General features: G+C 45.4%; 1 protein-coding gene across 2 annotated transcripts; it reads left to right on the plus strand.

The window, feature by feature from the left end:
• The first annotated feature begins 938 nt into the window (after positions 1 to 938).
• Positions 939 to 10,004, plus strand: LOC113886154 (pregnancy-associated glycoprotein 1-like). Of its 2 annotated transcripts, XM_027532141.1 has the most exons (9): positions 939 to 1,045; positions 2,126 to 2,276; positions 3,254 to 3,371; positions 3,470 to 3,588; positions 4,775 to 4,968; positions 5,888 to 6,004; positions 7,668 to 7,809; positions 7,897 to 7,995; positions 9,697 to 10,004. In XM_027532141.1, exons 1-9 carry the CDS (start codon positions 945 to 947, stop codon positions 9,844 to 9,846), a joined length of 1,191 nt encoding a protein of 396 aa, XP_027387942.1. In that variant the 5' UTR covers positions 939 to 944; the 3' UTR covers positions 9,847 to 10,004. The 2 variants fall into 2 exon arrangements, with proteins under 2 accessions (XP_027387942.1, XP_027387943.1); XM_027532142.1 differs by lacking the exon at positions 5,888 to 6,004.
• The last annotated feature ends 2,768 nt before the right edge of the window (positions 10,005 to 12,772 follow it).

The raw sequence follows: 12,772 nt of genomic DNA on the forward strand, positions 1-12,772 counted from the left end.
TTCCCACTTTTTTGGGGGGGTAAATAAAATTAGTTGCTAACATTAAAATCAGTAGACTGTACATAAATATCTAAACTTCTGATTCTCTTGAAAACATGCCCAACAGGCCTGCTTTCCAGCATGGGCAAAGTGAAGGAAAGGCTGCTCCCAGAGGTAAGGCCTGTGCTGCCCAGATTCCAACATGCCCACCTAGTCCTAGTATCATATCTCCTGCCTCCTGGGGCCAGGAGTTTGTGAAAACCAGGCTTCTAGCTCTCTTAAGATAAAGACTACTTTTGTCTTGATCAACTTTGACTTTGAAGCCTTTAACCCAGAACCTAGCACACAGTTCTTCCTTGTACGTTTGTTGGATGATATAAAATATCTTGTGGATGCATATGACATTTCTTCCAATACTGAAACCATGCAATTGAAGTACTGTTCTGCCCTAAATCTTTGATGCAGCCTGGCATCATAAATGCCCCTGATGTCTGCCATTAGACCCACTACCTAAAGCCAGTTGTTTGTCCCTGGGTTGTCCCTGAAGTCTTCACTTTGCCATTTGACAACTTATCATCCTAGAAATGTCCTTGCCAACGAAGACAGCAATGCATATCTCATGAGGTGGCTAGGAAGATGACATGAAACCACACGTGTCAAACATGGCCCCAAGTATCCATTTTCATGATGATTTTGGCAGTTATTTCTCCAAGTAGGCAAGGTTCTCTGTCTTCTTAGATGTCCATGCAGATCAGTTTGATTTTCCAGCCAAGCTTCAAGGAAGAGATTACAGTTCAATTCTCTGTATTCTGAAAAGCTTCAAAGTCCATTCGCCAAGAACACTGATGAAGGTAAAGATTTTATCGAGACCTTTGTGTTTTTTTTTTCAGATCTTTTAGTGGCCTAAAGGGGAAAACTAGGGTAGGTCAGAGCATATATAACTAGGGGCTCCCGGTCACCACTACATGCTAAGAACCAAAACTTCCCTGAGTACTTGGAACCAGGAAAGAAGCATGAAGTGGCTTGTGCTCCTCGGGCTGGTGGCCTTCTCAGAGTGCATAGTCAAGTATGTATGGGGACTGTATGTCACATCATATTCCTTTCTCGGATTTTTCTTTTCATCTGATTATTCTACCACCCATCAGATTTGAAGGGAATGGAATATTTCCCTAAGAGTCTTAAAGTTCAACTCTTACTTTTTGATAAGTAACTTGCTATAGGAACTGTGGATCCCAAGGTCTTGGTGTAAATTTGGGTTGCACAAATCTTGGGGTTCAGACAAGTCATGACCTGTTCAAAATGCAACTCCTTGCAACTGTTCAGTGCACAGTCTATGCAGATGTTGATGTGGTCCTCTGGAATAGCACTTTTCTACATTTTGTTCAACATGTCCTCTTTTCTCCTGTCTATTTCAATGTGTATATGCCTATGTCTACATCTCTGTATCACTGTCATTTATCTCTCCATCTCTTTGGAAGTCACTGGGAGTGTATTTCTCTTTGTGTTGTTTGCTCTTAATTGTTCATTTGACTCTTACTTCCTTCTCAAGCCTCTGAATTTCCCTTAATTGTTCCCTATATCTTGGATTCTTCTTTTAACTCTCTCCTCTCTTTCAACTTTGAGGAAGATACACCATTTTATATACACTGATTTATATCTGACGAGCAGTGTGACCACTGCCAACTCAGAAACCTCTTGTATTTCAAATTGCTCCCTTGTAAAAGAGGATAAGAGTCCCCCTTCTACCTCCTTCCTTGAGGTTCTTTGAGAAGGAATGAGTGGGATGCCAACGGCAATGCTGATGGCTGTCATTGTTGAGACTTCCTATTTATCAGGTACCTTATATCCATCACTTCACATATCCCCAAGGTATTCTATTTGGAGGGTTTGTATTGTTACATTCCACCATTTTGCTGAAGGGGAGACTCAGACACCACATGGTCATATGGCTTACCCAAGATTGCAGAAAAGAATCTGTATTCAAAACTATGTCTTTGCCATGTTATATGCATAAAATTCTGATAATAATGTGCCTCATAAAAATGATTAGAAAATACACAGGGCCATTACAATGACAGTTATACCTTAACACTGACAGCTAATTGTAGCATCTTCTTTGTTTTCTTTGTCAAATGCTCGGTGAAAGAATACCTCTAAGGAGAGTGAAGACCATGAGAAAAACTCTCAGTGGAAAAAACATGCTGAACAATTTCTTGAAGGAGGATCCTTACAGACTGTCCCAGATTTCTTTTCGTGGCTCAAATCTAACTATTCACCCGCTGAGAAACATCAGAGATGTGAGTATTTGGGAAGGATGGTGCTCCACAGCGCCCCCTGGAGCTCCAGCCTAGCATGGGGCTCATCTGGAGGTGCCAGATGGGATGTTGGGGTTTGGGGTTCCTACAGGAGGCAGAGACACTGGAAAAGAGGGACCCCACCCAGAGGAGAAGGCACTCTCATCCTCAACTGTTGGTTTTTGTGACTGGGCCTGGCAATTACCAGGTGGCAGGTAAATATCCATTTTTGTGTCAAAGATGTGTCATTAGTTTGAGGGTGACTGTTCCCTCTGAACTAAGTGAGCCACTCAGTTACAGATGAATAGTGAACCATCACTGATCAGAAGGTAGAACCAACTGCAAAGCAATTGTGAATCCCCAGGTAAAGGAATTCAGTTTCCACAGATGCAAGAATGACAGCAGAAAAAACTTACTGAACCTGTATTCTGTGTATTGCCATAAGAATCTAACACAGTGCTTACTGTTTTTAGATTAGAAAAGGGCTTATTTTGTCTTCAAGAATGCCAATGCCAGCCTGAGACATAGGCAAAGAGTAAATACATCTCAAATAAAACAGTCACCTGTGTGGTGTTGATTGGATGTGGTCTAAGTTTAGAGGGAGTGGCTGGGGTTCATCAAGTAGGACCTCCTGGAGAAGGGGGTGCTATGCCTTGTTTTGAAGAGACTACAGAGCTTCTCAAATGAAGGCACGAGGACTTTCCTGGGTGTCCAGTGGTCCTGGAGGCCCAGTGCTTATGCCTCTTGGCTTCCCATGAAGGAGCTATGACTTCAACGCCTGGTCATAGAGTCAATATCCTGCATACAATGTAGCACAGGAAAAATATATCAAATGCAGATACCTCTGTGACCAAAGTCTATGAGCTGCATGGTGGTTAGAAAGTGGTCTCAAGAGATATGTGACACCCAGAGGGAGGCATCAATGTGGGAATAGAGGATAGCCAGTTCTGCACTAACCCACTCCCTCCTTCTCCCTGTAGATCTTCTATGTCGGAAACATCACCATTGGAACACCCCCTCAGGAATTCCAGGTTATCTTTGACACAGGCTCATCTGACTTGTGGGTGCCCTCGATCGATTGCAACAGTACATCCTGTGGTGAGTACAGACACCCCCTACCCGGGCCATCTTTCACTTGCCCTGCTACCCTGTTTCCACCCTTGGCACCTGATGACACTCATCTCTTGTGTCTGCAGCTACACATGTTAGGTTCAGACATCTTCAGTCTTCCACCTTCCGGCCTACCAATAAGACCTTCAGGATCATCTATGGATCTGGGAGAATGAACGGAGTTATTGCTTATGACACAGTTCGGGTAACAGTGTAACATATGCTGAGTCAGGACTGGCTATAGAGTGACCATGGCTTGCAAAACAGATGCAGGACCATCTGGCAGGACCCTTCCTAGCCTAACTCCCATAGATATTGGCCACCTTATCCACAGGATCATGTCTCTGGGGGGGCAGTGACCATGGTGACACACAAGCAAACAAATTAGCTAACCCAGAGAGTGGCTTGAGATGTGGACTTGCAGCTCCTCTGCCAATGAGCAGTTCAAGGTCCATTTATCTGGGAACGAGAAGGGATAAAGCACCCACTTTTATATTCACAGACTGTTCCAGCCACTTTCAGGTAATAACTGGTTTAATTCTGCAACAACTCCACAAAGCAGTTACTCTGATTAGCTCATGAGACATATGAGGAAACTGAGGTCCAGACAGCAAGGGCCTTGCTGAGAGCACACATGTGATAAAACATGGAGTTAGGCTGGCTTTTCAGGACTGAAGTTGCTGTGGGGTGTTTAGGGACAGGATAAAACTGATCTGAGGGCCATGGGGGCAGTCAAGGGCTTCAGGTATCCAGAGTGGGAAACTGGAGGCCTGAGAAGTCAAGGGGCCTGATAAATGAGTTTTCACTCTTGAGCACCCTAATAAATCTATGGCTTGCCTCCCCCAAAATATTTGAGTAGTTCCCCTCTCTCTCTTTCTCTCTCATACACACTCACAGAAATACACAGATATCCCCAAAAGTGAATTCCCCAGGCAGTAATTTCATAGAACTCTGCAAGCAAGATTGAGTTTTTGGCTTCTGTCTTCCTGGACAGATGCAGAGTCCACAGTACCTTACAGAGAATGCAGTCCATTCCTGTCATTAGGTCACAGTGACACCAAAGAGAAGGCTATCTTGCTCTTGATTGTTTTGTCCATAAGGTGGCATCAATGGGACCTGTCCTGACTCTTGGTTGCCCTACTTGTACAGGAGCCACGAGGCCAATTTAACTCACTCAGGTGGTGTTTTTCAGAGGGGCAGATGTTTTAAAATTCACAGCCTCTCTCAAATGGAACCTAAATTCCCCTTCTACCTTGCGCTAACCGTCTGTGGGCAACCAAAGACAGAGCCCAGCCTCAATTCTTCTCTGAGGATCTAATGGCAATGCACCCCAGCCCAGTCCTAGCCCCACTTCACATATCTGTAAGTGGGAACACTCTTCTCTCCCACAGATTGGGGACCTTGTAAGTACCGACCAGCCATTTGGTCTAAGCGTGGAGGAATACGGGTTTGCGCACAAAAGATTTGATGGCATCTTGGGCTTGAACTACTGGAACCTATCCTGGTCTAAGGCCATGCCCATCTTTGACAAGCTGAAGAATGAAGGTGCCATTTCTGAGCCTGTTTTTGCCTTCTACTTGAGCAAGTAAGTCTGAGATGGACAATTCCTTTCTCTAAATTAACTGTAAGATGCTTTCAGTTGCACAAAAATTATAGAACACTTGATAAAGTATCCTGAGAGTAATATAACCAAGGATAACTATGGCCCCAGGGCCCTACCTGGCTTTACCACTGGTTTTTATAAATAAAATTTTAGTGGAACACAACTCTACTCCTGGGCTCAAGACCAGTAACTTGGTCTGGGGGAGGGGGGGGCGGTGGGTCAGTGAGGAGGAACGCAAATGAAAGGCAACAGGAAACAAGTTGAAGGAAAAGGCATTAGTATTTGCTTATGAATTTGATAAGGAAGGAAGGAGAAGGATGGTGGATATCTTTCCTTCCTCATTAGCATTTCACTGAGAAACCAGGACCAGCTACCCAATTTGTAGGAGCCAGGGAGTAATGAAAGTGTGGGACCCCTTGTTCAAGACATATGAGGCATTTCAAGACAGGGAGAACAGAGGTGGGGTCCCTTCTGAGTGTGGAGCCCTTTGGACAGTGTAGGTCATAGGCCAGTGGAGCCAACTCTGGGTGATGTGAACCCACACCCTTAGAACTCCCAGGCTTTATTTTCCTGAAAAATGACAAAGAGGACACGAGGAAAGCCAAAACACTTCAGCACCCTGTCCTATGATGGTGTCTGAGCACTCAGGTCGCTGGAGGTCCAGGGTGTCTTCAGAAGACATAAGGGATGGAGCTCAGACAAGTGATTCAGCTTCTAACCTCCTCTGTGCCACTCATGAGACATTAACAGACTTCAGTCTGGATCTAAATCTCTCCTAGATGCTATTTCTGCATCTGTACATCAGGACCTTATTAGGGTGTTGATCATTGGATAAGCACAGCTCTCAGACAGTGCTGTTGTTACTGTCCTCCAAGGATCCCACCCTCACTTCTCTCTACAGAGACAAGCGGGAGGGCAGTGTGGTGATGTTTGGTGGGGTGGACCACCGCTACTACAAGGGAGAGCTCAAGTGGGTACCACTGATCCAAGCAGTCGACTGGAGTGTACACGTAGACCGGTAAGCCTCTCCCTCTGAGGGTCAGCCCAAGTGATGCTCCCGCTAATGTACAAGGACACAGGCAGACACACACAAATGCATTCTCAGACACACAGTCACACAGACATATACAGCACCTTCAACGACAGAGACAGACACACAGACACATGGAAACACACAAGCAGACACATATAAACAAACACAGAGACACATAAAAACATGCATAGCTAGTCAGAGACACACAAGCACAAACAGAAACACATACAAACAAACACACAAGCACATAGATACACAAACAACCCATGGGTTCATAATCCCCAGGCCTTCTGAGCAAGGCTCTGACCAGGGTCCTAAAAGGGTCCAGAGAGGTCTGTGCAGCCGGGAGAGGGCTGCACCTACTGCCCTTTGAAGTGGAGAGCATGGTTAGAGGACTCTACAGTGTGGTGAACAGAGGATCAAGGAGAATTTCACCAGCCTGAACAGAGTTATGATAAGATGACCAACTGCCCAGGGCTACCTAGGACATAGGAAGTTCTCAGTACAGATAAATGTCATTTTAAAAACAGGGACAGTCCTGAGAAAATGGGGAAAACTGGTCTTAGGGAGCAGCTACCCAGCAGTGGAGAGGGGTTGGCTGCAGTCTTAAGACGTTAAAGCAACTAATTAAAAAGGCACCCCATGTTCATGGGCACACAGTGGGGCAGGGGCTATAACAGAGAATCAGGAAAGTGGGATCCAGGAGTGACCTGAGGACAAGAGGCATAATTGATAGGATTCTGTGTGATACTCTCAGACAAAAGCTGACTTATCCTTTGGAGTTTCTGTGGGCTAGTCATGTATTTCCTGGCCAGGGTCTCAGGGTCTGAGCTGGTTGTAGGAGCAGTTCTGGGAGACACCCTCTCCCAGAGGAGCCCCTCTCTCCCCCTACTATGAGAATCTGCTGCTCCTGCGAATCTCTATCTTCACTCTGTGTGTGACCCATTATTTGTTCCCCATCAGATACAGCTCTCTTGATGTTTCTTATTGTTTTCTCAGTCTTCATTCACTCATTGAACAGATAAGCATTGGACATCCACTGTGTGCCAGGCACTGTAGGGAGGCAAGGAGAATAAAACTCGCCCTCACATTTAAGAAGGCAGATGTACGTGAAGTGACTCACCCACATAGTGAATTGTAACTTTGGTACATGATAGACATGAGGAGGAGAAGGCAATGGCAACCCACTAAAGTACTTTGCCTGGAAAATCCCAGGGACAGCAGAGCCTGGCGGGCTGCTCTCTATGAGGTCACACAGAGTCGGACACGACTGAAGTGAGTTAGCAGCAGCAGCAGCAACAGTCATGAGGAAGGGTCTACAGAGATGACCAAGACAGGAGACTGATAAACACCAGGTGAAAGAATTCCCGAAAACAATACAATTAAGGTGGAATCTGGAAGATGAGAAGAAATTTGCTAATCAAAGGGGAGTGGAGTCTTCCAGGAAGGAAGACCAGCTTGTGTCAAGGTACAAAAGATCCTGGTGTATTCAAGTACTACATTTGAGGATATCAGGAAAGGTGCTGTGTCGAGAGCAAAGGAAAAGAGGGCAAAAGATGAAGGGCTGCTTAGGAGACAGTCGGGAAGGGGGCAACTCTGGGGAGACTCAGAGTGACCTTGATGCCCGCTTTCTTCCATTGTCTTTCAGCATCACCATGAACAGAGAGGTTATTGCTTGTTCTGAAGGCTGTGCGGCCCTTGTGGACACTGGGTCATCAAATATCCAAGGCCCAGGAAGACTGATTGATAACATACAGAGGATCATCGGCGCCACGCCACGGGGTTCCAAGGTGAAGGGTCATGCCCCAGGGTCACTCCCAGGCTCCACACACAACAAGGATCTCCAGGGCCAACCTCTCACCCTCTCTCTCTAACAGTACTACGTTTCATGTTCTGCGGTCAATATCCTGCCCTCTATTATCTTCACCATCAACGGCGTCAACTACCCAGTGCCACCTCGAGCTTACATCCTCAAGGTGAGGGGACAATACTGAGGGTTGGTTCTCAAACTGGAACTTGCAGGAATCCTTGGGCTGCTGCTGGGAGGAGGGCGCCCTCTGGAGGCCATGTCACACTATTGCAGATGCTGCTGAGCCCAGTGGCTGGGCCAGTGCCTCCCACAAAACCAAACACTTGAGAGTAATGGGCTGTGTGGGACACTGATCTTCCTGAAATAAATGTGGAGATACCACACCATATGGCATGGTGGGAGTCAGGGAGAGGGGAACATTAAAATTCTCAGTCCTCAAAGAGCTTCAATTCAATCTGAACCCTTAGGTGCATGAACATGAAATTCAGTTCTAGCAGTCCCCGAAATAGGCCATGTTACATGGAGAATGGCTGGGGACAGTCCCAGTGTGATGTCCCTGCATAAGTTAACAGTCTGCCTTCCCTTCTCAAGATTTTTCTGGTTTGAATGATAAATTACATGGTCAGCCTAGTCCTAGCCTGCATCTTCCCCTTGCTCTGGACAGGTGCCTCCTTTTTCAGTTGGGATACCAGACCCCTCTGTGGGGAGGTTGGATAATAAGGTGAATAAAGGGTGCAGAGTGACTGCTCAGCCCCAGCAGAGGGAGGAGGCTTCATGTCAGCTCCCTGTGAGAGTTCAGAGCTGGCTGATGGACTCAAAGAAGACTTTGAGGAAGAGAGGGAATTTCAGGAATTCTAAAACAACAAACTCATTGAGCCATTTTGAGGGTTGCTTGGTTTAGGAAAAAGTGCACTGGATTCCATGCAAATGGCATCTCAAGGTGGTCTGCACTGGGGCACTGGGGACTTACTAGGGCTGATGAGGGCTATGGACTGACCATTGGGGATGGGGAACCAGAGTACGTTACCCAGCTAAGCCTGGAGTGGCCAAAGAGGGTGAATGTGGGCCAAAGGAGGCTTCTCAGAGTTCCTGGGTTAAGTCTTCAAGAACGTGTTGTGGGCACTGCCGTATTTAAGATGGATAACCAATAAAGAGTTACTTTGTAGCACAGGGAACTCCACTCAGTTATATGACAGCCTGGATGGGAGGGGTGTCTTTGGGACCAGGATACCCGGATACATATGGTTGAGTCCCTTTACTGTCCACCTGAAACTCAGAATATTGTTGATCAGCTATACTCCAATACAAAATAAAGTTTTGTTGTTTTTTTTTTAATAAAGTACGGATTGTGGGGATGGAGGAGGAGAACCAGCATTCTATGCAGAGAAAACAAGGAGCAGGAGTCAGAAGGAAAGAAACAGGGAGTGAGGGGAACTATGGACACACTTGTTCTTTTCAAAAAAATTATATTGAAGTGTGGCTAATCTTCAGTGATGCATTAAGTTCTGCTGCATAACAATGTGACTCAGTTATACACATAAAAATATTTTTTTTCTTATTCTTTTTCATGTGGTTTATCACTGAATATTGAATATAGTTCCTGACACTCTACAGTAGGACTTTGTTGTTTTTCATTCCTCTGTTTCCCCAACTCCCAGTCCTCCACTCACCACACCCTTCCTCATGATAAACTGATATCTTGGCCCTCTTTGGTTTTGGATGAACTCTCATATCCCCTGCTGCTGAGAAAACCCCTTGATACTTACTAAAAGAGGGAAATAAAACAAAGAATTGTGCTGGGTCTGGATATTGGGGGAGTCACCGGTAAGGGTTCATGCTGACTGGTGTGTGTCTTTGACTTCCCCAGGATTCTAGAGGCCACTGCTATACCACCTTTAAAGAGAAAAGAGTGAGGAGATCTACAGAGAGCTGGGTCCTGGGTGAAGTCTTCCTGAGGCTGTATTTCTCAGTCTTTGATCGAGGAAATGACAGGATTGGCCTGGCACGGGCAGTGTAAATGCTTGGTGTGGCTCAAGAATCATTAAGGCCACTCCTAACACACACTCACTCACACTTTGGGCACTCCTGCCCAGGATGCTGGTGAACTGTATTTGGTGTTCTGTACACCCTATTCTCAGTAAAGAATAAAGGGTTTCACTCTTAATGATGCTGAAACAAAGGTTGCTTCTGTTTGTGTCTGGGTGTGAGGAATCTAGAACCAAGTCTGAATCAAAATTGAGAGGAGCCCTACTCCAACTGGCTTCAAGGAATAGGGAGACTCACTGAAATGATTCTGGGAATCCAGGATACAAGAATCAGAGCAAATACAAAGATCTCAGTGACTGGACCCAAGAAATCAGAAGCCATCAATTCTCTCACACCCTCGCTATTTCCCTTCTGTCTACTTTGATGGTTTTAGCCTGGCAACTTTTTTTCTTTAGGCTTCTACACCTAGTGAGGGAGTTCAAGCTACCTGCCCTAGGGTTTTAAATCCTGAAGGCATCACCTAGTAAGGAAAAAAGTTTGCAGACATCAGAGTTCAAGGGTGTTCTCTGAATCACCCACTTCAGTTCACATGTACAGCCCTAGATCAGCCATCCTGGCAGGGACATGGGGTCTTATGACTGGCTTTACATGGTCTTTGGCCTTGACCCAGCAACACACATGGTTGTCAATTTCCTCCAGAGCTATGTGACTGATGCTGGGGAGAGGCAACCCCAATGATAGCAACTGGCAGGTGGTCTAGGCCATGGAAGAGTTTGTGATGACCCACCAACTCCACCACTTCCACATTCAGAGGAATTATAAGGGATAATGAAATAGACTCTCTTCATCCCATCTCAGACGAACTTATCACTGGGCTTCTCCTCCAGTGGATTTTGGATGAGGTACTTCATGCAGAGCTGGTTCCCTCTTTTTCCCACGCCCCAGTCACCAGCTCTCTGCCACATATGCCTGCTCTGTCCTTTCCAGCCCTACTTGGTAAATGGTGGCTCCAGTGGATCCCTGAGCCATCCTCCTCCTCCAGGGCCCAGAATCCCCCTTCCTTGGCCTCCAATACTGTTGAGGAGAATGCAACACATGTATCGGTGAACCCAGGGTACACAGAGCCTTCAGCCTTTCTGAGCTTCCTCCAGGGCTGGAGCTACAAACTATCTGCTTGGAGCTGCCATGGTTAGGCTCTTTTGAAGTGGAAGAATCCATTCTTTCCACCTGGAGGCCCTTAGTACATGGCTCAGCTAAGAGAGCAGGGGTCACAGGTTGATTTCCTTTCAGATTGACTAGTTTGATCTCTTTGGTTTATAAGGGACTCCCAAGAATCTTCTCAAGCACCACAGTTCAAAAGCTCAATTCTTCGGCATTCACCCTTTCTTATGGTCCAGATCGCTCATCTGTATGTGATTACTGAAAAAAATAGTTTTGACACTACAGACCTCTGTAGCAAAGTGAGTCTCTGCTTTTTAATACACTGTGCAGGTTTTTCATAGCCTTTCTTCCTTCCAAGAAGCAAGTGTCTTTTAATTTTGGGCTGCAGTCAAGCTCCATTGTGGTTTTGGAGCCCAAGAAAATAAAATCTGCCACAGTTTCCACGTTTCCCTCATCAATAGGCTATGATGTGGTGGGACCAAATGCCATGAACGTTGAGTATATTTTTGTGAAGAGTTTTTGAATATTGAGTACCAGGGTCCAGCCCCGGTTGGATCCAGGGATTCCCTCAGGATGACGGCATCGGCGATTAGAATAGCAAAGCAAAGAGATTTTAGAGACTCATTATAACTGGTTTATGCGGAAAATCAATATAACCCGTGACACCAGGTTTGCTCTGACCATGGAGGCCACAGGCACTCTCTCGAATCACTGAAGGTGCCCCACCTTGGGCACCTTCTCAAGTGGGTCTTAGAAGCCCAGGCAAGTAAGTGGTCTCAGAGGACCTCCACGCTCCAATTATTTTGGCCTGAAGGAAGATCAGAAGAGAAAAGGAGGAAAAGGAAACAATAAAGAACAACACAGGGAGACCAACCTTTGAGCAAGGCCCATAGCTTTATTTTCAAAGAGAGCTTATTTAACTTAAGTTGTGCATAGAGGATAATAGGAGGTGTGAAATCATGCAAAGTCAGCAGTCTTTGATCCTTTTCGAGACCAAGCTTTCTTTTCTGCAAACTTATTATATATAAATGGTTTAGGTGATTTACATCATCTTCTGGTGAGAAGACCTGTTAACATTTTATGACTCTGATAAAGGTTTGTCAACCATAAGACTTCTTTTCTTTTTTTTTTTTTCTGTAAGAGATTGAAACACACTGAATATATTTTCTAAACTGTCAAGACACTTCTCAGAAAAAAAAATGACTTCAATATATGAAAGAATATTCAACCTCACTCATAATAAGAAAAGTATAAATTAAAACTAAAATGAGATACAATCTCTCACTTATCAGATTGGCAAAAAGTCAGAGGTTTGACCACATAGTCTTTGGTGATGCTGTGAACAGGAACTCTCATGCTTTGATCATGGGAATGTAAAATAGTACCACCCCAGTGAAGGAAAGAAAGTGAAAGAAAGTGAAGTCGCTCAGTTGTGTCTGACTCTTTGCGACCCCATGGACTGTAGCCTATCAGGGTCCTCTGTCCATGGGATTCTCCAGGCAAGAATACTAGAGTGGGTTGCCATTTCCTTCTCCAGGGGATCTTCCCAACTCAGGGATCAAACCCGGGTCTCCTGCATTGCAGGCGGGCGCTTTATCATCTGAGCCACCAGGGAAGCCCGGTGGAGGGGAAGTTGTCAAATCTTGCAAAACTGCATACGGCATTTTCCCCTTTACCCAGTAATCCCACTTCAAGGAATGTATCCCAAGGATACACTGGCAAAAATACAATAAGGAACATGAGTAGACTATTCACTGCAGTTCTATATATAATGGCAGAAAGTTACCTAAAAAATT

This window comes from Bos indicus x Bos taurus, chromosome 29 (genome assembly GCF_003369695.1).
Source record: "Bos indicus x Bos taurus breed Angus x Brahman F1 hybrid chromosome 29, Bos_hybrid_MaternalHap_v2.0, whole genome shotgun sequence".
NCBI lineage: Eukaryota > Metazoa > Chordata > Mammalia > Artiodactyla > Bovidae > Bos > Bos indicus x Bos taurus.